Source organism: Antennarius striatus, chromosome 16 (assembly GCF_040054535.1).
Source record: "Antennarius striatus isolate MH-2024 chromosome 16, ASM4005453v1, whole genome shotgun sequence".
Classification (NCBI taxonomy): Eukaryota; Metazoa; Chordata; class Actinopteri; order Lophiiformes; family Antennariidae; genus Antennarius; species Antennarius striatus.
In genome coordinates this window covers 6,678,478-6,704,232 of record NC_090791.1, presented here as the reverse complement: position 1 = coordinate 6,704,232, position 25,755 = coordinate 6,678,478, and the positions used below count along the sequence as shown (strand labels likewise).

At 43.4% G+C, this 25,755-nt stretch overlaps 2 protein-coding genes and 1 long non-coding RNA gene across 6 annotated transcripts in view; 2 read left to right on the top strand and 1 right to left on the bottom strand.

The window, feature by feature from the left end:
* The window catches only part of LOC137610272 (myosin-10), a 45,062-nt gene extending 32,001 nt beyond the window's left edge, over positions 1-13,061 (top strand). For both annotated transcript variants that reach the window (XM_068337806.1, XM_068337805.1), the window contains 27 exons: positions 1,006-1,120; positions 3,163-3,356; positions 3,613-3,734; positions 3,878-3,947; positions 4,160-4,320; positions 4,827-4,935; positions 5,079-5,210; positions 5,296-5,502; positions 5,606-5,743; positions 5,852-5,975; positions 6,136-6,307; positions 6,850-7,062; positions 7,144-7,288; positions 7,375-7,581; positions 7,960-8,064; positions 8,153-8,305; positions 8,390-8,638; positions 8,729-8,941; positions 9,024-9,236; positions 9,324-9,485; positions 9,569-9,697; positions 9,829-9,917; positions 10,396-10,519; positions 10,716-10,924; positions 11,022-11,130; positions 11,413-11,585; positions 11,676-13,061. In XM_068337806.1, coding sequence (XP_068193907.1) covers positions 1,006-1,120; positions 3,163-3,356; positions 3,613-3,734; positions 3,878-3,947; positions 4,160-4,320; positions 4,827-4,935; positions 5,079-5,210; positions 5,296-5,502; positions 5,606-5,743; positions 5,852-5,975; positions 6,136-6,307; positions 6,850-7,062; positions 7,144-7,288; positions 7,375-7,581; positions 7,960-8,064; positions 8,153-8,305; positions 8,390-8,638; positions 8,729-8,941; positions 9,024-9,236; positions 9,324-9,485; positions 9,569-9,697; positions 9,829-9,917; positions 10,396-10,519; positions 10,716-10,924; positions 11,022-11,130; positions 11,413-11,585; positions 11,676-11,829 — 4,191 coding nt within the window. In that variant the 3' untranslated portion in view covers positions 11,830-13,061. The remainder of the gene's footprint in view (positions 1-1,005; positions 1,121-3,162; positions 3,357-3,612; positions 3,735-3,877; positions 3,948-4,159; positions 4,321-4,826; positions 4,936-5,078; positions 5,211-5,295; positions 5,503-5,605; positions 5,744-5,851; positions 5,976-6,135; positions 6,308-6,849; positions 7,063-7,143; positions 7,289-7,374; positions 7,582-7,959; positions 8,065-8,152; positions 8,306-8,389; positions 8,639-8,728; positions 8,942-9,023; positions 9,237-9,323; positions 9,486-9,568; positions 9,698-9,828; positions 9,918-10,395; positions 10,520-10,715; positions 10,925-11,021; positions 11,131-11,412; positions 11,586-11,675) is intronic.
* A 4,749-nt stretch (positions 13,062-17,810) lies between these two features.
* Positions 17,811-21,827, top strand: LOC137610341 (serotonin N-acetyltransferase-like). 3 transcript variants are annotated; one of them, XR_011038461.1, is made up of 6 exons: positions 17,811-17,933; positions 18,153-18,522; positions 18,896-19,050; positions 19,133-20,551; positions 21,198-21,341; positions 21,688-21,827. XR_011038461.1 is itself a non-coding variant. In XM_068337930.1 (4 exons), the coding sequence occupies exons 2-4, from the start codon at positions 18,369-18,371 to the stop codon at positions 19,499-19,501; spliced, it is 678 nt and encodes a 225-aa protein (XP_068194031.1). In that variant the 5' UTR covers positions 17,811-17,933; positions 18,153-18,368; the 3' UTR covers positions 19,502-20,968. The 3 variants fall into 3 exon arrangements, 1 of the variants encoding a protein (XP_068194031.1); XR_011038462.1 differs by having other exon boundaries at positions 17,825-17,933; positions 18,306-18,522; XM_068337930.1 differs by lacking the exons at positions 21,198-21,341; positions 21,688-21,827 and having other exon boundaries at positions 19,133-20,968.
* Positions 21,828-21,868: 41 nt separating this feature from the next.
* Positions 21,869-25,278, bottom strand: LOC137610342 (uncharacterized). Its single transcript, XR_011038463.1, has 3 exons — positions 23,860-25,278; positions 22,546-22,651; positions 21,869-22,007 (listed from the first exon to the last, which is right to left on the bottom strand). It is a non-coding gene; the product is annotated as an uncharacterized lncRNA (long non-coding RNA).
* Positions 25,279-25,755: the final 477 nt, after the last annotated feature.

Genomic DNA, 25,755 nt, shown 5'->3' with positions numbered 1-25,755 from the left:
TCACATACATTAAATGTTTTCTAAACACACATAAGACTCATTCTATCAACAGAGTATGGTCCATCAACAGCTTTCGGTACCGCCAGCCAAACATCAAGAGTAAATGTGATTTTTTTTTTTTTTAAGGCCAGCGACACCTTTTTTCTCCTTCGCTGTGTGAGTTAAATGGTACTCAATAATAATTAGTAATTGTAATTAATGATTAGTAGTGTAATTAGTATTGTAGTAATTGTAATTAGTAGTACAAGCAGAGCTGTTTAAATAGCTGCGCAAACACGCGCAGGCACACCTGTATTTTTAAAAGGAAGAGGAGATAACACAGGTTCATCTGGAATAATTAAGGGATTAAGTGCAACCTTTTTGTGTCTTTCTCATCATTTTGGAACCAGATAACATGCTATTCAATAAGATGAAGGGAATCAGACTCTCTAAACTTCATCATTCACTTTAGACTAGTTCCTTCAGACTGTTTAAACAGATCCCAAAGTCTATATATTAACTCTAGTCCTCAGATGGATGAGGCACAACCCAAGAATTATGCTTATTATGTCGGCATTGTCTGTCACTGATTTTTGGGAATTCACCTCTCTATAGAGTGCAAAGCACATCTGGTATGACATGTAAGGTAAACAGCTGCTTGGTATTAGGAAACACTGTTTGAGAACAGGTGAGCCAAACTGCTCTGACTGGTGAAAAAACAGACCAGATACACCTTGAGTCCCCTCAAGGTGTCTATTTAGATCATTTCATCTTTTACACTGGGCGGTAGCTGTAAGATGGAAAATGACTGGATGACAAAGAGCAAAAATCATGAATAAATTAGTCTTTTTTGACCAAATTATAGCTAGACATGTATAGTCATTGTTGATGTATACATTATATGAAACACAAGTGTAGGTTATTAATTTTTTCATTGGTTGAGATAAGTATGTGTTTTAGATTTTCAATGCAGGAGACTTTGTTGTCTGACTGAAATAACACTTGAGAATCTCCCTCTTTGTTCAGGTGGACTACAAAGCTGATGAATGGCTCATGAAGAACATGGACCCCCTGAATGACAATGTGGCCACACTGCTTCACCAGTCAACCGACAAGTTTGTGGCCGAACTCTGGAAAGACGGTGAGTTTATTCATGTTTTCCTTTGTCCCGGTACATCCTAATGTACTGCATAAATAATCTTGAAACTACCTTCATCAATCAGGACTACTCCAGTATTGGATAACCTGTCGTTAGATTTAGGGCAGACGTACATGTTCCTCTCCAGATGAACCAGAGCGTGTGATCTAGCACGTTTACAGCTTTGACCAAATGACTGGAAGGGTTTTTCAGTCTGTTAAACACATGCATTGTTTGTGCTGAAATGCTGAATGAGATGATGATCATACCTTCTAAACATCATCTTGTTAGCATTGCCACTGTGAGGCTGATGTTGCTAGCATTTAACTCAAAAGTTCTGTGTGAGCTTCATGAAGTGCAGGAGATGCATTTAGTGCTACTCCTGTATTATCTTTATCTGTTGCTGTTAATATCTCAATCACATTATCTTTATGATCCTAATTTTAAGTTTTCTGGGTTTGTTAATTTGTTTGTTTGTTTGTTATAATCATTGAGAGATCAGATGGAACACAAGATGATCACATAAGACATTATACTAATCTTATTCCTGATCAGTGATTTGGTATTCCAGCAGCTTTTATCATTGTTACACGCATGTTGTGATAGTCCTACTCTTCAGTCTCCTTTTCTATTTTAAACACTAATCTAGGCTTATATATGTTTTTGTGTGTGGATGACTGATGCGTGTTGTTTGCATGTTTGCTCTTTTTTTCCTCTCTCACTCTCCTGTCTTCTTCCTCTGTCCATGTTTCTGTTGCTGTAGACATACAGACGTTTCAGAGAGCCTCTTTCTATGACAATGTGTCTGGGCTCCATGAGGCTCCAGGTGAACAATAGTAACATTCAACCTCTGTGTACCGGCGGCCTCTCCTCATCCTCTGCACTGGAGGGTTCTTTGCATTCCTGTAGTGTCCTGGTTGCACTGTTCTACTGTCTAGAAGCTCCCATCTGGCTTTGCATGGCTTCCTGTTGTATTTAAAACCTCTCACATTGAAGCCCTTTGGATTGCTGCCATTAAAATAGTCCAACTATAGCTTGAATAACAGGTCATGCAAGACATTTGTTTTTGTGATGGAGGAAAAAAAACATTTTTGTTTTCTCCTGCAGACTGAATTCCATCTTCTCTGCCTTCAGTAGTCTGAACCCAGAGCATGTGCTTCAGAACAAACAGCAGATGGACTGAAATTTTCCCAAAATTAGCTCTGAGGAAAAGAGGTAGTGAATGTAAAATTGATTCAACATTCTATTTAGTTCTTATAGAGATAAGGACTGGAATACATGGAACCTGAAGATCATACATCTCATTCGAGTCTGTGTCGTGAGGACAGGTCCGCCCGTCACAACGTGATGGTATCACAAGACAACAATCTGCATCGTGCCAGCACAGGCAGAAGAAATATAGATTAATACTCTTAGATTTTAATAATTTATGTGAAATAATTCCAGATAAAATATGTAAAAAGATTTTTTTGTGAGAAAAGAAATGCTGTCAACACATTTTTCAGAGCTAAATGATGCACGTTGTGTATATTATGGTAAGTAACATAGCATGAAATTAAAAGGAAAAATGCATATCCATTCATACAGTGTATCCAAAAAGAATTCTTGTAAAATGTGCATTTGAAATCATTGTTGAGTGAAATTTTGTTCAGCAGCAGACTAGCTGATGGAATCCAGCTCTGTTTGGCAGCCTGTTACGTTGCCTCAAATATCAAACCTGCTGCTGGAGGAACATTGTCTGTCTCCATTCTGTATCAGAAAAGAGCAAATCCTGCTCGGTTAAACACGTGAAGTTTTCTTTTCTTAGTTAACCTGGTGAACATCCAAATACTTTTGCATTTAAGCTCCAATGAAAGACTCACTTCAAGGGCATTTTTTTGGCTTTTCTCTTTTCTACATTCATGTAAATGAGACACTTTGATGAATTTTACATTCATCCGTAAATTCAGCATCACAAAAGCCGCATCAGTTACCTTCACATCCCTGCATTAATATAGTCATCTCTGTCTCTCCCTCTTTGGTTCTTCTTCATTCTTCATCATCAGTGGACCGAATCGTGGGTTTGGACCAGGTTGCGGGCATGAATGAGACAGCATTCGGTGCTGCTTACAAGACCAAGAAGGGCATGTTCCGCACTGTGGGACAGCTGTACAAGGAGCAGCTATCAAAGCTGATGGCCACACTGAGGAACACCAATCCCAACTTCGTCCGGTGCATCATCCCCAACCACGAGAAGAGGGTGAGTTCAGAGATGGTCACAGTGAATTAACGAGAGTTGGGTTCACATTCACTTTCAGTTGCGACTATCTTCATACAACAGTATATCCTGAGTGTGGACTTACTTATGCAACTTCATTATAGGTGGTGCAATGTTTGCCACAGATGTTATTTAAATGCAAATTAAAATGTGAACTGTTCAGTCTGAAGTTTACTTACACAGAACTTAGTTGATGTAAAATCATGCTGCGTGTCTTCTCCTCTTCCCCCTTCTGCAGGCAGGCAAACTGGATCCTCACCTGGTCCTGGATCAACTGAGGTGTAATGGTGTGCTTGAGGGGATTCGCATCTGCAGACAGGGCTTCCCCAACCGCATCGTCTTCCAGGAATTCAGACAGAGGTGAATCTTTATCAAGTCACTGTGACCATGATCTCTCCCACCTTTGTCTCGCTCTTGTCTTTGTAATTGTAGCTAGTAGGGATTCAACACTGACTTAGTGATGGTGTGTCTTTATAATGTTTTTCCTCCTGCTCCACGTCCAGGTATGAGATCCTCACTCCTAACGCCATTCCCAAGGGCTTTATGGATGGCAAGCAGGCCTGTGAGAGAATGGTAAGGTTTAGGATCTCGCTTTGGGGCAAATAATCTCCATTACCGTCTCACACCCACAAGGCCCACATTTATAACAATTGTCTTAATACTTTTTTCTGTTTTATTATAAAAAAATAGCATGACATGAATAAATATTATTAATTTGAGGTAGCCGTTAAAATCCTTCAGTTAGGTCCAGTGTCCCCCTCACCATTCTCTTCCTGTCTGTGTAGATTAAAGCCCTGGAGCTGGATGGAAACCTGTTCCGCATTGGCCAAAGCAAGATATTCTTCAGAGCTGGAGTTTTGGCCCATTTGGAGGAGGAGAGGGACTTGAAGATCACCGACATTATCATTTACTTCCAGGCCGTCTGTCGGGGATATTTGGCACGCAAGTAAGAGAATGTCTACCACTACTCTCTGCACCTTTACAAACCCTGATAAAGACTTTAGCAAGACAGTTTTGCATAAAATAAAAGGACATCGGTGTGATTTATTGACATGTGTGTGACCCATAAGTAGGAGATTTCAAAAGCCGCTAGAAGCAGGTAGCTTTAACTCTAAATCCAGGAAAAAGAGTCCTTTGAACAAAGCACAAGATCAACCACTGTGTGACAGGGAAGGTAAATGATTCCTGTTGCCATGTTATTATAGTTACAGCTCTTGTGATTGAACAACACCAACATACATAACCCAAAGAATCATCTTTTGGAGTGACCACCATTGCTTTGTTCTGTGTAAATCTCTCCATTGCAATGATATTCTTCAATCTCTAAGTAGAAGGAGATATTGATTCACTCAAAACTAACTTTAAGCGTTGTCCATCATTTGTCATTTCTGCATGTTTGATGACAGAATGTAGACTTTGAGATTAATCAATCACTTTATTCTGTTGTGTCAGGGCCTTTGCTAAGAAGCAGCAGCAGCTCAGTGCTCTAAAGGTTCTCCAGAGGAACTGTGCTGCATACTTGAAGCTGCGTCATTGGCAGTGGTGGAGACTCTTTACCAAGGTGTGTGCTTGTGTGTTGATGTTTGTGTGAATGCTGCTAAGATTGGTTTTACAGTTTCTGACCTCCAGAGGTCAGCAATCTCCTTTCACCTCGTTGGAGTGATGAGTAGAGGTCAACCATTAAAACGTCATCTGCACCTGCAGGTTAAGCCTCTGCTGCAGGTGACCAGACAGGAGGAGGAGATGCAGGCCAAAGATGAAGAGCTGGTTAAAGTCAAGGAGAAACAGACCAAGGTGGAGGGAGAACTGGTCGAGATGGAGAGGAAACACCAGCAGGTCAGGTTTCAGCCATGCACTGTAGTATGGTCAAAAAGATGTAAAGTTCATCACGACTCAATGATTTGTTTTTATTTATGTGTAGTTAATGGAGGAAAAGAATATCCTAGCAGAACAGCTGCAGGCAGAGACAGAACTGTTCGCAGAGGCCGAGGAGATGAGAGCTCGCCTGGCTTCCAAAAAGCAAGAGCTGGAGGAGATCCTGCATGACCTGGAGTCCAGGCTGGAGGAAGAAGAAGAGAGGAACCAGAGCATGCAGAATGAGAAGAAGAAGATGCAGACACATATCCAGGTGGGTCTCGGGGATGTGGAAAATATGTGTTAACTTTTCCTGTAATTACTATTTTAAGTGATATAAATAAGAGTATGTCTTTATTCTGGTGTGTTGTCTGTAGGACCTAGAAGAACAGTTGGATGAAGAAGAGGCTGGTAGGCAGAAACTGCAGCTGGAGAAAGTGACAGCTGAAGCCAAAATGAAGAAATTCGAAGAGGACATTTTACTACTTGAAGACCAGAACTCTAAGTTACTTAAGGTGAGAGAGAGAAGGGTCTGAAGGCTACGGGTTCAAAGCTGTGGGTAAATAAGCTTAAATAAGAAGAGATGACTTGTGTTCTAACCTGTCTGCGTCTGCTGTTTTTAGGAAAAGAAGCTTATAGAAGACCGAATCAATGAGATGACCTCAGTGCTGGCTGAAGAGGAAGAGAAAACCAAGAACCTGGGAAAAGTCAAGAACAAGCAAGAGATGATGATGGTCGACCTGGAGGGTAAACTTTTAAACTAAACTAAAGCCTTTGCACAGAACAAATAGCTTTGTATCAATTTTTGTTATCTGTTTTCAACAGCAGATCTATTAATATTTTATTCATGTCGCACCGTGACATTTCTACACATTCAACAACATTCCTGTACCGTAATTTAATCTAGAGAGACTGAAGAAGGAGGAAAAAACACGTCAGGAACTGGAAAAGGCTAAGAGGAAACTGGATGGGGAGACGTCTGACTTCCAGGACCAAATAGCCGAGTTTCAAGTCCAGATGGAGGAGCTGAAGAGTCAGCTGAGCAAGAAAGAAGAGGAGCAGCAGCTGATGCAGGCTAGGTAGGGCAAAGTGGCACCACCATCGAAAGACAGGGTGTTATTAACGTCCTTCTCTCTGACATGCTGTGGAATCATTCATGTCACGTGTTGCATTGCAATGTGACTGTGACGTGTAATTTGTTATTAATTGTCCTAGTATTCAGGTCATAAGATTTATGAAACAGTGATCATTACAGCACCGTGTTGTATTTCTCACATATGCAAAAGTAATGAGTGGTGTGAAGAAATCATTTTTCAAACAATTAAAAGCCTTTTCCAGTGTCACATCACTGATATACAGTATTTATCAAATGGATGATGCATCCCTCAATCCTGCGAGAAATTTAAAAGGAGCCAGCTGTCACAAGAGTCCATTAGTCCTTTGCCCCTATATCAAGATAGGATGACTAATTCTAAACTCCAGCAGTTTCCTCTGACTTCGCCCTAACCAGAACCAGGGTTATAAATACACTAGCAAATGCTCTAGATTTCCACATTAGCACTAATTTATACCTAAACAAATGTGTAACTGTACCTCTAATGTTTCTCTCGATGGCTGACAGGAATGAAGATGAGGTTAGCCAGAAGACCAACGCTTTGAAACAGTTGAGGGAGCTGCAGGCACAGCTGTCCGAGCTACAGGAAGACCTGGAATCAGAGAAACTGGCCAGAAACAAGGCCGAGAAACTTAAGAGGGACTTGAGTGAAGAGCTTGAAGCCCTGAAGACTGAATTGGAGGACACGCTCGATACAACCGCTGCTCAGCAAGAGCTGAGGTCCCCTACTCTGCTTGTACTGTTCTATCAAAGGCAGACGGCCATCTAACTAAATAATAATTGTGATATTCTTCTTTGCAGGACCAAGCGTGAACAGGAAGTCGCAGAGCTGAAGAAGACAATTGATGAAGAGACTAAAAATCACGAAGCTCAGATCCAGGAGATGAGACAGAGACACGGAGCCTCTTTGGAGGAGCTGTCTGAACAGCTGGAACAGGCCAAAAGGGTAACTCACCGTGTTCCACTGACAGTCTAATATCACAGGATTAATGTCAGGAAGTCACTTATCATCTGGTTTGTCATTATGTTCAGTTCAAAGCCAATCTAGAGAAAACTAAGCAGAGCCAGGAGAACGCCAATAGGGAGCTGGCCACTGAGGTCAAAGGTCTCCAACAGGCTAAGATGGAGTCTGAACACAAGAGGAAAAAACTGGATGCTCAACTGCAAGAGTTCATGGCCAGAGCCACTGAGGGAGAGAGGGCCAAGGGAGAACTGTCTGACCGCACACACAAACTGCAGGCGAGTGGAGGAGATGCAAAAAATTTAAATATATTCACGTCTCCGTAAATTATTCAAGAGTGGATTGATTTAGATTTACTCTACCCCAGAATAATTGGTAATTTCTTGATTGTCATTTATAAAATGGAAATGATGGGGCGGGGGGGTGCCCTCTTTAGTATCAATTTGTATGAATGAATGAAACAATCAATCATTAAATATATTAATGTTCTCTTCATGGGGAAAATGTTTTGGTTAGTTTGGTTATTTTTAGATAAATTACTTTATATAGTGTTTAATAACCGTTTCTTGGTGAAAACACAGGATTTCTTTCTGAATTAAGATCTATATTTCTTGTATTGATAACCTTTTTGAACTCTTTTTGATCTCTCAATGCAGACGGAGTTAGACAATGTGTCGGCCATTTTGGAAGATTCTGAGAGGAAGGGTATCAAGTTGGCCAAAGATGTTGCTGGCCTAGAAAGCCAGCTGCAAGACACACAGGTGACCTAGAGGATCTATGGGATTTCTGGATCCACACTCAGTGCGTCTGTTCTAACTAACTCCTTTTAAAACATTCCATGTTGTGTAGGAGCTGCTTCAGGAGGAGACACGTCAGAAACTAAACCTCAGCAGTCGTAACCGGCAGCTGGAGGAGGAGAAGAATGCTCTACAAGAGCAGCAGGAGGAGGATGAGGAGACACGAAAAAATTTGGAGAAGCAGACGTTGACACTACAAGCCCAGGTCGGACATGAAGTCTTTGGTGTGGGAAATGATGTTCAGATCGTGTTTTTATTTGTTTTTGTTCTTTTCTCTTTTCATTGGTAGCTGTCAGACAGCAAGAAGAAGCTAGAAGATGATGTTGGAACAATAGACGCTCTGGAGGAGACAAAGAAGAAGCTGCAGAAGGACCTGGAACTTGCTAGCCAGCGCCTTGAAGAGAAAACCATCGGCTTTGAAAAGATGGAGAAGACAAAGACCCGTCTGCAGCAGGAGCTGGATGATCTGACTGTTGACCTGGATCACCAGAGACAGATCGTCTCCAGCCTGGAGAAGAAACAGAAGAAATTTGACCAGGTGAGGATGAATGTTCTCTTGACTTTTACAAGTGTGTCTCCTGAAAAGCAGATGGAATATTTTCAAATTTGCAATCTTCTTCCTGTGTAGATGCTGGCTGAGGAGAAAAACATCTCTGCCCGTTACGCAGAAGAGCGAGACCGAGCCGAAGCCGAGGCCAGGGAGAAGGAGACCAAAGCTCTGTCCATGACCAGAGCTCTGGACGAGGCGCTGGAGGCCAAAGAGGAGCTGGAGAGGGTGAATAAGCAGCTTCGTGCCGAAATGGAGGATCTGATGAGCTCCAAGGATGATGTGGGCAAGAACGTGAGTGTTAGGATTAAAACAGGATTTCTATGATGTTTGAGCTGTCGTCTGACCAACCGTCTGCTTTATCGCCTCTCCTCAGGTCCACGAGTTGGAGAAGTCCAAACGCACTCTGGAGCAGCAGCTGGAGGAGATGAAGACCCAGCTGGAAGAGCTGGAGGATGAGCTGCAGGCCACAGAAGATGCCAAACTGCGTCTGGAGGTCAACATGCAGGCCATGAAGGCCCAGTATGAGAGAGACCTTCAGGGCCGAGATGACCAGAATGACGAGAAGAAGAGAGCGCTGGTCAAACAGGTGCAGAGCAAAACATCATGTAAAACATCATGTTTAGCAGCAGTTTAGTTCCACCATGCAAACTACTTGTACCCCCCCCACACACAGGTGCGAGAGATGGAGGCGGAGTTGGAGGATGAAAGGAAGCAGAGAGGTTTGGCTGTAGCTGCGAAGAAGAAGCTGGAGATGGATCTGAAGGACATAGAAGGTCACATAGAAGGAGCCAACAAAGCTCGAGATGAAGCCATCAAACAGCTGCGCAAGTTACAGGTCTGGATCGAATTGCTTCTGTCTGAGTCCGACACGCTGGCATCAGCCAGCAGCCGTTCTCAGCCGTGTGTTTCCTCCTGCAGGCCCAGATGAAGGATTACCAACGGGAGCTGGAAGACGCTCGAGCGTCTAGAGACGACATTTTCGCCATATCTAAGGAAAATGAGAAGAAGCTGAAGAGTCTGGAGGCTGAGATTGTCCAGCTGCACGAGGTACTGGAATGAGTCTGCGTGGCTGATGTGCTGCATGGATCCGTTGTGCAGATCCATGTAGCACATTTTTACATGAAATGTTTTTTGCATTTAATGTAATAATAAATGCAATAATTGACCTCCCCTTGCAGGACCTGGCAGCCTCTGAGAGAGGACGGCGTCACGCAGAGCAGGAACGGGATGAGCTGCAAGATGAAATCTCAAACAGCACCTCTGGAAAGTAAGGCCCCCCCTCCCCCCATAACCCCTCACCTCCATCACCATGTGACCACACATCTGACTCATTTCATTGTTGAATTTGTCTTTCAACATGCAGCAGAGCTAACTCTAGCTGTTTGGCTCTGCTTTGTCATAACTAACCGTAGGTAGTGGATCCAAGTAATGTCCGAGGTCTAATGTTCTATAATTTTTAGATTCGTAGTGCTCACTGAAGATTCACTGCTGTGAGATAACAAATACTAAGAATGGTGCCGACTTGAGCTAAGATCAAATAAGATGAGATCTGGGCTTAAAACAAACCTTGGTACTAATAATACTACTTAAAAGTCTCCCACATGCAGTGAAGCAAAACATTCCAGAGCAGTTTACATCACATCTGTGGATCTGTAGCCGGTTCATGGGGTATTTTTGGGGTCTGGGTCAACATACAGAGGTGATGAATGTCGTCACATTGTCAACTGTTTGACTTTGTGCTTTAGATCTGCTCTGATGGATGAGAAGAGGAGGCTGGAGGCTCGCATCGCTCAGCTGGAGGAAGAGCTGGAGGAGGAGCAGGGCAACATGGAGCTGCTCAACGACCGCTTCAGAAAGACATCCATGCAGGTTGGTTTATGCTGGAATAGAAGTGGAATAATTGGGGAATATCATCATCAGTTTATTTCTATTTTCATATTACCAGAAACTTCCAACTTGTCTTTGTGAAAAACAAATACACATCATTCCCAGCTGTGTACACAATGGTTGTCTTCATAGTTGTGAAGATGAGGAATGAAGTTCTCCTCTCCTCTCTCCTCCTCAGGTGGACACTCTGACTACAGAATTGAGTTCCGAGCGCAGCACAGCCCAGAAGAGCGAGAACGCTCGTCAGCAGTTAGAGCGTCAAAACAAGGAGCTGCGGGCCAAACTGGCCGAGCTGGAGGGTTCTGTGAAGAGCAGGTTCAAGGCCTCCATCACCGCCCTGGAGGCTAAGATAGTACAGCTGGAGGAGCAGCTGGAGCAGGAGGCCAAGTGAGAAATCAATACTCTAATTGCCTTTGTTTGCATAAATGACCTCATTTATGTCCAACTGTTTAAAAGAAACACAAATTTTTGTTCTGTGCTGAAGGGAGCGAGCCGCAGCCAACAAAATTGTGAGAAGAACTGAGAAGAAGCTGAAAGAAATCTGCATGCAGGTGGAGGATGAGCGACGACATGCGGACCAATTTAAGGAACAAGTATGTTGGATGGTGTTGACGTTAAAACACTGCTAGAATTAGTGGTTTTCATGACTTTACTCCACCCTTTGGTTTTAAAAGACAATAGGTGTGGTGACCTTCAGGGCAACTCTCCTCACAGCCAGTTCTCAGCCTCAACTGCTTCTCTAATTACATGTCTGTAATTATTCATAACTCGTATTACAGTCACATTTCTATCGTCCTCATAAGAACCCAAACGTGGATTTGAGTATGTTTTTCAGTTCTAATCAGCGTATGTTTTCTCTTGTCATGTGTGTGCAGGTGGAAAAGGCTAACTCTCGTATGAAGCAGCTGAAGCGCCAGCTGGAGGAGGCAGAGGAAGAGGCCACGAGGGCCAACGCCTCACGGAGGAAACTGCAGAGGGAGCTGGATGATGCCACTGAGGCCAGCGAGGGCCTGAGCCGTGAGGTTCACACACTGAAGAACCGCCTCAGGTGTGGTAAAACATGTACCGTGGTTATGTCAACAGTTTTTAGACCTAAATTAGATGAGCAGACTCTTTATCTCTGCTCCTCCTCCTGCAGGCGTGGGGGTCCCATTAGCTTCTCCTCCAGTCGCTCCGGCAGACGTCAGCTTCAGGTGGAGGGAACTTCCTTGGACCTCCTCTCTGACGATGAGCTGGAAAACAAGACCACTGACAGCAACGCCAACGAGACGCCAGCAGCCCCGCCGGAGTAAAAGACAGCCTTCATCTCTGCTCTCCCATCTATGTATTACCTCTCAGCCCCCCCCAAAAAATATGTGGCGTCTCCCAGCTTGAATTGGGACCCTCAACTTGTCCCTGTAACCCAACATTAGCAGACACCAGCAGCTGGACCCCCTTCCTCCCAGCCTAAGGCTGAAATAGGCACTGCTCGGCCTTACCTCTCCTCAAGTCAAGAGCTGTTGAATGGCAGCATGCATGAATAGAGACTGCTTCAATAACCTGAATGGGAGAAAAGCTGTATCACAGGTAGACGTGCTTTTCTTCAACAAGATGCAGATGAATTGCACAAGCACAATCCAATCCATTCATGCACATGTTAAAAACACAAAACCCGTCTGCTTGACTCAGTCCAGCGAACGCACATGTCTGGATGATCTTCATCCTCCACTGGACCAGTGTTAACCCATCCAACAATCTTCCAAATGCTAACATGATAGCATTTCAGTATTTGAACCAATAACAGAATCGACCCTCTGCCTTTATGTTTTCATCAATCTACCTTAGAGAGTATGTCCTTCATATTAATCAGTTTAGTTTAGTTCTCTTAGTTTAACTCTAACTAAATAGTATTTCTCCAATCCTGTCCTAGGATTATTTGCTTGCATATGAATATAAAAACGTGTCTGTAAGCCGCCTTGTTACCTCTGCGTTACAAACGTTGCTCTCCTGACAGTATTGGTTTCTCAGATATTTTGACAGTAGGTCAAGTGTTGACTTGTAATTTTGGTGTGAGTGTTGAAATCAGCAGTCATGCATGTTCCTTTGCTTCCTTCTTCTGTGCCTTCCGCTCTCAAACCCATTTATGCCACATACACTGTTCATATATTGAACCATCTCATGAAGAAACTTTCAGAAAATAGAAATTTGCATATGTAGTAAGATTTTAGTGAAGAACTGATTTTATTTGATTTGTACGTTGTGCTCCATCTTTTGCGTCACCATCATGATGGACATGTCAAATTGTGCAGGATTCTTTGTAGGTGGGTGCTATGACTTTTCTTATCGATAACTTTTTTACATTTGAGTTATTAAGATTTAAAAACAATCCAATAGACATCATCTATATTTATATGCTATTGTATACAGTACAAACTCCATATTTCAAGAAGCTCTGTATTGCACATCAATGTACTCCCAATGCTCATTATGACGTGTACAGTTTATGAGTTAATAGGAGCTTTATAATACATTAAAGTCTAATGGAGCCAAATCTGTCTTGTGTGTTTTATTCCACCTCCACAACTCCCTTTAGACTTGATGGATAGCTTCACATTTTGTTTTAATCAGGAGCAGAGGTGGACACAGATGAACAGTCATAGGTGTAAGAGCCGGAGGGGATGGGGGACATGTCCCCTGCAATGCTGGAGACAGCCTAATAATTTTTTCCGCAGGAGAGAAAATTATTAGATTTTTAAATCTTGAACTCACATGCTTTTATTTTGAAAGTGTAACACATCCTCATGTTACATGTTACCCTTCCTCACCTGTTCTGAAGCCCCAAAAGGACCAAGGATCATAAATCAATTTCCAATAATATATGTGTGACTACCCTGCTTTGCTGGTTGGACAAGGAATGGCTCAGGAGTCGAGGTGGATGGATCAGTTGTGTATTCAACTCACCAATCACAAGAATAAGTTGAGTGTTGCTCGGGACACAGGCTCCAACAACACCACCACATGCCAGCTTCTCTCTGCTGTAGGTTGTACACAGTGATTGTACAGTGTTTTGTGTTTAATTACAATTACATACGCCCAAAATAATCACATTCAACATTCACATCCAGTCACATATACAGTATTAGTAAATCACAGTCAGCTCAACCTAACTCCATGTTGTAGTGCTCTGCTGCCGCCCTCTGGTGGTCATAGAACATAGCAGGCACCGTCTAACACAAATGATGAACTAACAACAAATCCAATCACAAAGACTAATGTTCTAGGACATATTCTACATTCAAGGTGAGCTGAAATTTCATAGGAAATATAAGACCAAGAATTTATCATAAAATATCAAGATAATGTGTTTTGACATAGGGTGGGGCAAATACGAATTAGTTCCGTCGATTAAAAATACTTTGGTAGTCACAACCGGAAGTAATTGATAATCTAACAACGTCTAACTTTATTTCAATGTTTTTGTAGTTACCCACTGTATCCACAAGAAGGCATCACGATTACAGATCCTTCAAGATTGTAGAATTACATTAGAAACACGTCTTCCGAAATAACTTTGTTGTGTGGTTTTACACGGAATAGTTTAACCGATGTAAAGCTATGGAAATAATCATAAAACCGCTTGAAATGCTAACTAGCAGTAGCCCCCCTCACCCTTCTCGTTAGAATTTCCTAAACGGTCTTCGGAAGCGAAGACTGAATAAAGATAAAGTGTGTAATATGGCCATCGGCCGCAAGAGGGCAATGTCCCCATTTTGTGTTCGATTCGGTGGTCTCTCAAAATAAAAGCATGAAACGAACAGGAAATATTCATTCATTTATATATTTGATTCAATTTAACGAGAAAAACACGATCAAATCACAACCCTACCCCTAACCCTAACCCCTAACCCTAACCCTAACCCTAACCCTAACCCTAACTCCCTACCCCTAACCCTAACCCCTAACCCCTAACCCTAACCCTAACTCCCTAACCCTACCCTAACCCCTAACCCTAACCCCTAAACCCCTAACCCAAACCCTAATCCCTAACCCTAACCCTAACCCTAACCCTAACCCTAACCCTAACCCTAACCCTAACCCTAACCCTATATCTATCTATCCCCAACCCTGTCAGCCAGGAGCATCACCCGAAAACCACCAGGGGCACCGAGAACCACGTAGACCCAGAGACCCAGAGGAAGCAGCGGCCGAAACCGCCAGGGCGCACGGGACAGGACCAAGGGGCACAGGACCTTTGACCCCTGATATTTTGGCCTTTGACCCTTATATTTTGACCTTTGACCTCGACGCTTGACCTTTGACCTTATATTTTGACCTTTGACCTCTGACCCCACCGCTTGACCTTTGACCTTTTATCTTGACCTTTGACCTCGACGTTTGACCTTTGACCTTTTAGCTTGACCTTTGACCTCGATGGTTGACCTTTGACCTCTGACCTTATATTTTGACCTTTGACCTCTGACCCCGCCGCTTGACCTTTGACCTTTTATCTTGACCTTTGACCTCGACGTTTGACCTTTGACCTCTGACCCCGCCGCTTGACCTTTGACCTTATATCTTGACCTTTGACCTCTGACCCCACCGTTTGACCTTTGACCTTATATCTTGACCTTTGACCTCTGACCCCGCCACTTGACCTTTGACCTCTGATATTGACCTTTGACCCTTGTATTTTGACCTTTGACCCCTGACCCCAATATTTGACCTTTGACCTCTGACCCTGTTTTTCGGCCATTATTTTAGTCTAGCAGCAAAATCTTTTATATATTTTAACACGTGCATGTGACTGTCACCAGTCCTCTCTGGGAACTAAATTGTCAGTCTTTATTAGAATTTCGTATTCTCAGTCAGAGGTTAGTGCTGGGCTGAGAAAACACAGACAAGGTGGTGGATAGACAGTAATCTGACTTGGAGTGAAAAAAGTTTAGGCTGTTTTATCATATCTTAGAACTGATACCTGAAACCAACACCCAGATAGGCTACTAGAACCCAGCAGGGCCATTCTAGCTGAGTACCCCCAACCCTGTCAGCCAGGAGCATCCAGAAGCCATCACCCGAAAACCACCAGGGGCACCGAGAACCACGTAGACCCAGAGACCCAGAAGAGGGTCCCTGGCCGCCATTGCCAGGGCGCACGGGACAGGACCAAGGGGCACGGGGCAAGGAGGCCCCCCCATGGGGAGGATGCAGCGCCCTAGAGCACTACAATCCGCCCTCACCCCCATCCATTTCCAAAGCCCTAACTGTACCCTATATGTGCCTATAAGTTATTATGTTTTGTGCAGCGTGAGATATTTGAAGTGAATATTAGGAGGCAATCTGGTGTGGGCCCGGCATCACACCAGCCACTCCACTCCACTCTTGCCACAACCAGGATTCGAACCCAGGCCACATAGGTGAAAAAACCCTAACCACTAGACCACATAGGACTCCTGGAAGACTCCTGTTCCGTCAGGACAAAGGCCGGCAAAAGTTATTTGTGAATACATTGCCCCCAACCCCAGTGTACCCCAGCCCCTCCATTTTTTGGATTCTTCTCATGTAAATGTTTAAATGCATGTGTGTCTGTGGGTTTTTTTCCAATAATGACATATGAAACATTTTTGTCTTTTGACTCTGAAATGAAACGCACCCTGAAATGAAATGCAGATGTGTCAGAAACAGATCAAATGTTGTGTTTAGGCTCAACCATTGACTGATATAATTAGCATGTTTAGCTAATAAGCCAACTCTGTGCTGCAGCAGCCAACGCCCCCCCCTCTTTCCCTAACCTTCTAATCCCCAAACCCTTCCTTTTCTTTTCCCTCACCCCAACCCTTCTGAATTACATAAATTATTTTCCCATTTTCAGTGTAGCCCCAGAATGGGTAGAGGTAATATCGGCACCTTCCAACTTGAAGTCGAGGGTTCAAACCCCAACCGGACCACATCGCTTTTGAACATGCTTTTAACCAGCAGTTTACCTCATATCTGTATCTCCCCCAAGAAGCTACAGCTCAAGGCTTTAAACACAAGCTTCGCAATCAAGTCCCATTCTTTACATACTCCATCTTCCTCCCAGAAAATCTGTAGTGTGTTTTTATTGTGGACCTGATTAACTATTATTTTATTCCATTATTTTACTCAGCTCTTTCTCTCTCTCCATAGAGAAGGGGTCACCTAATGGCAGACCGCAGTCTGGATCTGGACCGGTTCTGTCCGGACCCGTGACCACTCCATGATAAATTCACAAGAGCAGATTTTCTTGGCGCATTTTTACTTGCAGTTCACGGCTACAGACTGTGGGCGCTGCTCCTCCAGTCAGCACGGTAATAGCGACACTCAGTTCAGCCAATCAGATCGTTTGTCTACCCTGCGCTGTCAGTGCACCAGGAAGTGAGACATCTTGCTACCGCTGTGAGTTTATCGCTACTGCGGAGCGCAAGAGAAGGGAAACAGCATAGCTCCAAACGAAGGGAGGTTAACGAGGAAAACTGCTGGTTAAGAATGAGTGGACGAAACTTATATTTATTCCTCCATCAGGCAGTTCAAAACCATTTTACCTCATATGGTCTGAACATGTAACATGAATTAAAAGTGGTAATATGAAGCGCCACTACAAAACAAAGCACAGATCTTTTGCGCAGAATTATCCCCTGAAGTCCGAGCTGAGGACAAAATGACCTAGAAAAATGCAAACGAATGTTCACTAAAGGCATGGTGGAGTTTGGGGCAAAATAAAACATCTTTTAGTGATGGGACAGTTGTGAATAAGTGCTTAAAAGCTGTTTTGTTTGGGGGAAAACAGAAAGATGAGATGTGTGGAAAAACTCCCAATGTCAGCTTCAACAGCAACCAGAAAATCAGAAATATTAACAGCTTGATGCAGCTATTCAGAGAGCACCATGCATATCTGTGGACATTGATGAGTTGTAGCTTTTGTGTGTGTCAGGTTCCCTTAGAAAGATAAGGAGCTCTTTGCAGAGTGTAACACCGCTATGAAACACACACAAGGGGAGAGGACATACATGCAGCAATGAAAGATGCTGATCAAGTCCAGTGGTCTCTTTCACCAACATTACAGAGACCACCACAAGGTGACCACCACAAGGTGTGCACAAGTTGATAAGCCTGTTTATATGGTTGTGGATTCCTCTATTTGGACCTTCTGTTAAAAGGATTATTTTCACATTTAAACTGTTTGATCATATTAAATGAAAGCCTTGACTAGTTTCCTGGTTGTGGAAACATCTTCTGTAATCCTGCATCGTGTGACTCATAATAATAATCACTTCATGATGTAGAGAGACGTGTGTGGTGACACAGAGGCAGAAGAGGAGCTGAAAGCCGCTGACACCTCACCAGCCCCGGTCACACACAGACGCCTTTTACCGGTGTTGGAGGAGAAAACTTTGGGAAGGTTGGTTTCCTTATTTTATGGTTCTTTTTTAAAGATTGGAAAAACAATAAATTGTAAGTTAATTACAGTGAACTAAAATGTAGTGAATTTTGAGCGATTTTGCGGCACTTAATAAAATTAACTTAAGAAGTTTTGTCCTTCCTTGCTCAAGCGGCACAGAGAAATGCACGTTCTTCAGGTTGCTGTTGGTTCTTTTTTTTTCTTCTTCTTTTTTTTCAGATGACATGTGCACTTGCTTCATTTCAATGGACCTACACCTTCGTGACCTTCCTTCGTTCGTGTCGTCATGTATTCACATGCAAATAAGCTGGTGAATCACAGGCGGTCAACTGTCCTATAAATACGAGCACAACCCGTCCCGTTGTCCCACAGGGCCCGACAGACTTGATCCGGCACTGCTGAGGCGTTTCAGGGGGACAGAGCCGAACCCGCAGGATGTCTGTCGCTGGCGCGCAGCCGTTCATCAAACCCATGCAGCAGCCGCCGTCTGTGTCGCCCGGTATCCAACGGAGACACACGCTCCCGGCGAGCGAAGTCCGACCGCTCAACACGCAAGATGCCATAAGCGTCTTTGAAATAGAGCGAGAGGGTGAGTGACCTTTGTTTTCATTTAAGTTGACGCAGAAAAAGTATTTCGGAAGGATTTCAGGAAACAAAAGTTTAGTCGAGTCAAAGAAAAGCGTCGGGTGACTTTGCGTAAAACGAGTGTGGCATCAACGCCTTGTTGTCAAGGCTCAGATATTATATTAATTTCCATTTTACTGACACTGTGTTCCATTAGTTCATCTTTATTTGATATGTATAGTCAAAATTATTGGGCAACCTGCGCGGACTGATAATGTGACGCTGTAAAAGAAGTGCCAAACCACTTTTACGCACAGCCATTCACATTCGGTGAATGGCTGTGCGTAATAACGGTCCTCTCTCTCTCGCCCCCCTCCCCCTCTCTCTCTTTCTCTCAGCCTTTATCTCAGTGTCAGGTGATTGTCCTCTCCACCTGGATGAGGTGCGTCATTTCCTGACACTGTGTCCGGAGTTTTCCATGGGTTGGTTTGAGGAGGGTCGCCTGGTGGCTTTTATCATCGGGTCTCTTTGGGACAAGGACCGACTCACAACAGTGAGGCATCAGCACTTTTCTAATTTAAATATTCACATAGATACAAGAATAGTCATCAAGTTCTCCATCCACTTTGCTTCAGGAATCACTGACTGTTCACAAGCCCCGTGGATCCACTGTCCACATCCACGTCCTCGCGGTCCATCGCACCTTCAGGCAGCAGGGTAAAGGTCCCATTCTGATGTGGCGATACCTGCAGTATCTCCGCTGCCTACCCAACGTGCGTCGGGCCGTGCTGATGTGTGAAGATTTCCTCGTTCCGTTCTACCGCAAGTCGGGCTTCAAGGTTCTGGGACGCTGCTCCATCACCGTGGCCAACCTGACCTTCACAGAAATGTGGTACCCCATCAGCGGCCATGCTTACATGCGACGCAACAGCGAAGCGATCCGTTTCCCGGAGCATCCCTTGACTGTGCCCCTGGTGAAGACTGATAAACATGCTGACGCATGACGGATGAGACTCCTGCTTGTTTTTCATTCAAAACCAGTGTCGTACAATTTGTAGGACTACGTTAGGGTTTCCTGTTTTCTAGTGGTCCTCATCCTGTTTTGTTGGACTCTTTATCTCCATGATGATGTCATTCTATCGTTGTGAAATTCTGCTATTGTACACCATAAAGGAAGAATCTACTTTAGATCAAGTTAATTCTTTAGACTCTTGTCACCCACCTGTAGGAGTAGTAGTTAACTATTATTAACTGTGATGGTATAACGCATTTGGACAGATATTTCGCTTAGCACCTTTCTGGGGTTCCAATAATATGGACTCATGTTGCTGACAAGGCTTGTGAGAAATTTTTCATTAAAGTTGTGGGAATCATTGTGCCTTCTGGGCTGTGACATAATTTTACAATGACCTGAGATAAAAGGATTGTAAATACAGTAAGGGGCATGTCACTTCACCTAGAAAAGTGGTGACCCGTCCTGAATTGCAGAGTGTCCAGGAAACCAAGAAGTCTGGGAAACCAGGGGTTAAACATCTGTGTACTATAAACTGTAAATCTGTTGTTGGGCTAGGCTTGAAACAGGTATAAAACATCAAATACTGTACCAATTGTCAGAGTATCACTCTCGAAGTGCTCGGCTCTATACTGGTATGTATTAAAGGTCCCATATTATGTATTTTTTAACTTAATGTCATTCAGCTGCCAGATGTCCAACTAGGCTGTATTCCAAATATTTTGACCTAAAGTGATCTGTGGTCCTAAATATCAGCTTTTCAAAATCGCTCATCTGAGCTACTCACAAAACATTTCTTTTCAGGCCTCCGTCTGCAGTATGTTAATGAGCTCCGCTGGTCCACGCCTCCTTCACCTGGGCCACGCCCCTCTGAAGGAGAGCGTTAGGCTAACGGGACACTGACCGGCATTACGTCTGTTATCATTATGGCGTTTGGAGGACCCATCGTGTCGGCGTACATTTATGACCCTGAGTCGGACCCAGAAGCGGGGGCTCCTAAAGAAACACCGACTGTGCGGCTGCAGCAGGACGTTTCTGAATGGTTAGTACGTGTGAACGTTACTTAGTTGGTTCCTTGTTGTGTTTTGTTGTGTAACCTACGTCATCACAGGACATTAGCATCGTCCGGTAGCTACTTTAGCTTCTACTCCCGCCTCTCATCACACAGTAATAATGTCAAATCTGTCTTATTATGTATTTTGTATATGAACAGATGTGTTTACTGTTAAAATGTTGCTGTATTTCTATAAGTGACAGTAAAGTCTGATGGTGGTTCTGATAGTTATTACCATGTGGCTAATGCTAGCTTCTGCTCACGGCTAAGTTACTTTATTTTTATATCACATTGATTTAACCCGTTACTAAGCTGCTAAATATTTGAGGCAGTCCTCTGTGACAAGACACACGAAGCTAAAACCTGCTACCATCACACCAGGTTAATGGTGAAATGATGTAACCATATTGCAGTGATGCCTTTATCTACTCTATTTTGAGGTGTCTTCACCTGTTGTACAGGTGTTCCTGTGGACACTGTGAATGTATGCCAACAGAAGCAGAAAACATCTGCTGTTTGGAGACACAAGTAGCAAGCTCACAGCTAAACCACAAAGTTATGTCTCTACGCTATTCGGCTACTTTTACAATTGTAAATTTAAATGACCTTTACCATGTTTTTCACTGTGGGTTAGGAGCCGTCTGCAGGTTGATGAGGTTCCGTGCATGACTCAACATCCTGGGTTCCAGCCTGTGTGCCTAAACGTGTACACCCTACAAATGGCCGGTCATGTACTGAGGGCCGAGTATGGCCCTTCACGTCTGAGACCAATACATCGGTAAGTCGTTCTTTGAAAAATGTCGGAATAAAAACTAGTTGTCTTATTTTGCTTCATTAGGCATTCCTTCATTAATGCAGTAACATGACAAATATAGATACAACAAAGTCAAATATATTGTATTTGCGACACCTTGATTTTTATCTTATTAACAGACATGTTGAACATTTTTTTGGTATTCACAATCCATTTCTGTTGACATATACAAACATTTATTTACATAAAACAATACATCCAATAACAATAATGAGAACACAGAGCCATCCTATCAGGAAATCAACAACAGTCGTAATACTTGGGATTGAAAACATTGTGAAATAAATAATTTTGTGTCCTTTTTCTGTAGACGGTGCAGACATCTGGCCTATCGCACCTTTGTTGGCTGGTGCTGAGGCTACTTAGGACGCAGAATCCGGGTCGTCATTCCAGCCTGTGTGGTCCTTCGCATACGCCGAGTTTCCTGAAGACAAAGGCCACTACGCTGGATTTAGACAGAGTCTTGGTTGAACCTGGTCGTGTAGCTGGCAATGACCTCCTCCTTGACCGGACGCTCATACTGGGCTGACAGATTCTCGGGGAGAGGAATGGCCAACATCTCAGTTGTGTATGGCATGGGGTCCACCAAGACTTTGTCACATATGAGGTCCAACATGTCAGATACAAAACCTGTTCAATAAAACACAAAGATAGATTTTTACTGTTATTGATATTGTTTGATTCATTTCTTTGTTTAGAAAAATTGTGTTCAAAATACATCCTGGTACTTGCTACTAATTTATTTTTTTTGTATGGTTACTTTTTACTGTGTTTTGTTGTGGGCAATTACCAACAGAATTTCAAAACATGTTTGTTTGAAATATTAAAATATTGCAACACTAACAGAATGTTGGCTCTGTCTTGTGAGGTTTGACTGTGCATTGTCCCTTCAAAAGCCTTTGGAAAGTGGATCATGTAGAGGGGTAAACCCAACGTAACGAAATAAGGAGCCAAAACAATATATGACATACATGAATCTGTCTCAAAATTTTTATACTAAAGTCTTCACTGTTTTGCTGGAAAATTCTAATACACAACACTCTTATTTTTTACTGAACTACTATCAACACATGTGCATTCACTAACACCTATAGACAACTATATTTGGAAAATTAGTGTATTTTACCAATTTTATTAAAACATTGTATGGAATATGACTTGTACATACCTTTACTTCAATAGTGGGAATGAAAAGTCCTGCAGGACAGCTGTGTACCAACAGTATGGGTGTCCACTGGGTCAGTTTGGCCCCCCACGTCCCTTGAAGCTGTAGGCTGAAAGGATGCACAAGGAAGAGGGACACTAATTTCAGGACACCAATGTTCTGATTTTAGATGATAAGGACAGACCTGTGTGCCTTGTCGCTATGACGACCAACAAACAATCGACTCTAACACGTGCACGCACACACAATACGAAACAAAGCACAACTCCCTACTTAGCCTAGCATAAGTTGACTTTATTTATGCTGACAGATAATAGGAAAGAAAATAAGAGACCAACTTACTGTGTGTTTTAGCTTTATACTGTAGGTCCGGCACGCACACACGTGTGGGAGCGTGCAGCACACACACAACACGCAAACTTGAAACAAAGGAGACCTCCCTACATAGCCTAGCATAGCATGACTTCATGCTAACAAACAATAAGAAAATATGAGACTAATTTATGTGTTGTACCTACTGTAGGTCCAGCACACACACACACGCAATACACAAACGTGAAACAAAGGAGACCTCCCTATATAGCCTAGCATAACATGACTTCATTCATGCTAACCGACAAAAAGAAAACAGATAAAATGTGAGCCCAACTCTGGTGCGTTGTACCTACAGTAGGTACTGTAGGTTTAGCACACACACGTTGTACCTACAGTAGGTACTGTAGGTTTAGCACACACACGTTGTACCTACAGTAGGTACTGTAGGTTTAGCACACACACGTTGTACCTACAGTAGGTACTGTAGGTTTAGCACACACACGTTGTACCTACAGTAGGTACTGTAGGTTTAGCACACACACGTTGTACCTACAGTAGGTACTGTAGGTTTAGCACACACACGTTGTACCTACAGTAGATACTGTAGGTTTAGCACACACACGTTGTACCTACAGTAGATACTGTAGGTTTAGCACACACACGTTGTACCTACAGTAGATACTGTAGGTTTAGCACACACACGTTGTACCTACAGTAGATACTGTAGGTTTAGCACACACACGTTGTACCTACAGTAGATACTGTAGGTTTAGCACACACACGTTGTACCTACAGTAGGTACTGTAGGTTTAGCACACACACGTTGTACCTACAGTAGATACTGTAGGTTTAGCACACACACGTTGTACCTACAGTAGATACTGTAGGTTTAGCACACACACGCAAACGCGAAACAAAGCAGCACCACTTAATTAGCCAAATAGCAATTGATCACCCATGCTAACAGACAGCTGCTAAAAAGATAAATGTGGTGAGACTAGCCTGTAACCGGGGTGCAGGTCCTTGGTCCCGTATGGTTGGGAGTGATCCTTCAATGAGGATCAGTCTCAGGCAAAGCCCCGTCTGGACTGACCCTCATTGCTTAAACAGGCTGGAGTGAAGTGGTTCACACACAAACGTGCGGGTGATGTAGCTGCACAGAGCCATTAAAAATGAAATGCAACCACGGTCTCTTCTGTTCTGCATTGGATGGGATGAAAAATAAACACTGGTGTTGATTTGTACAATCAACAACTGCGCAACTATCATATCTCCCTGTGACGGACGCCATTTCAAGAGAATGCTGCCTCACGTCTGACACAAAGAACTCCGTCTTGCGGATTGCCACGCCCTTGGGCGTGTCAACCAGTACATATCGTCCACGCCCCTGAGCATGTCCACCAATCCATATCGTTCAATACTCTGTCCAATAGCAGAGTGCAAAATCTGACGTCAAGAATGCCTATTCTAGCGCTTTGTGGTGGGATCGAGTCGTTCAGAGCCATGACTTCCTAAAAGTCCAAATATCTATTGATGCAGGAAGTGTTTGTTTACCAGATTCTAGGAGTTGGTCGGGTTAGGGAGGACCACTATGTATATGTAGAGACCTGAAAAAGTGTGATTTTCATAATAGGGCTCCTATTTATATAGGGGCCCCTCTTTATATATAAAGAGGAATGACTGATCACACCTTGTCCGTAATTCATAATTCTTCAGAGTATTCTCCGGGACGAAAACGCAACATTTTGAAAACGCTGGGCAAAGTGATTTTTTCTGAAAATGCCGGGTCAGCGTTGATGGTGGACACTGTAACCGAAACTTTTTCTACCCGGGGGGCGTGTCCCTGTGAAAAAAAACGCTGTGACGTCATTGTGTGTGATGTACACACAGAATGGATGGAGTTAAAACCGGATATGTTCTGACGTATAACAGCTCCAAGCCAAAGACACGTTGATAAACATGCTAGACAGTTCAATATCTGTTCAACTGTTTCTTTCTCTATTAATCATTAAGTTTTATACAGTCCACCCCCGTTCTTTGCGTTAACGTGTTCCAGGAACCACATACGAATCACAAATTCCGTGATATAGCGACCAACTATTTCACTTATTATTTACGGTAATTTAAACATTTATGAACCCTCCCCATACTGATATTAAACCACCTTCTATCTGTATTACCTTTTCCCACACTCTTACAGACTGCCTAAAGCGCTTTTCTGTCTCACTAAAGTCCGAGACTCACGGAAGGGATCGCACTTCCAGATGCCGTCAGCCAATAGAATGCGCGTACGGTATTACGTGACTGCCTACCAAAATTCCGCGATGAGGTGGAGTCGCAATAGTTGATGCGCGAATTCGCCAGGGCACACTTTATTCATTCATTCATTCATTCATTCATTCATTCATTCATTCATTCATTCATTCACGTTCCTCACCAGAGACGCCAGTTCTGGGTCAGACCGAGGCGCGCTGTCTGCTGGTGGGAGAACTCTGTGATGGAGGTCGTCCTTCAGGAGGAATGGCGTGAATTTCTTCTGAGTTGTTCTGTTTATAAACATGTTGATCAACGCACTCATGAGGTTGCGTGTGGATGGAGATTTTTAAAGAAAAAGCTGTCGTGTGGACGCAAATTTTTTTCTATGCGGGGTGAAAAAAGTTGTGTTTTCGAAAAGATCCGGCTACGTGTGGACTGATGCTCCAGCAGCATCTCTGCTACCTGGACAACGTCACCATCTGGTGTGATGTTCCTGTCCTGTGACTCACATCTATGGACTGACGTCAGTGACCAGACTTTAGCTGCTCAACTACAGCTCCTCCAGCGCTGCCAGAGGTCTTTAGTCGCTGTAATTGTTGGAGGATTTAGGATGGGATACACTCTCCTGGAGAAGTGTTGGTG

What these genes read in the sequence shown, in the direction of transcription:
- LOC137610341 (XM_068337930.1), top strand. Translation starts at nt 18,369, where the DNA reads ATGTCTGTCGCTGGCGCGCAGCCGTTCATCAAACCCATGCAGCAGCCG. An exon ending in CTTTGAAATAGAGCGAGAGG is followed by an intron (nt 18,523 to 18,895) that starts GTGAGTGACCTT and finishes TCTTTCTCTCAG; the next exon opens with CCTTTATCTCAGTGTCAGGT. An exon ending in ACAAGGACCGACTCACAACA is followed by an intron (nt 19,051 to 19,132) that starts GTGAGGCATCAG and finishes ACTTTGCTTCAG; the next exon opens with GAATCACTGACTGTTCACAA.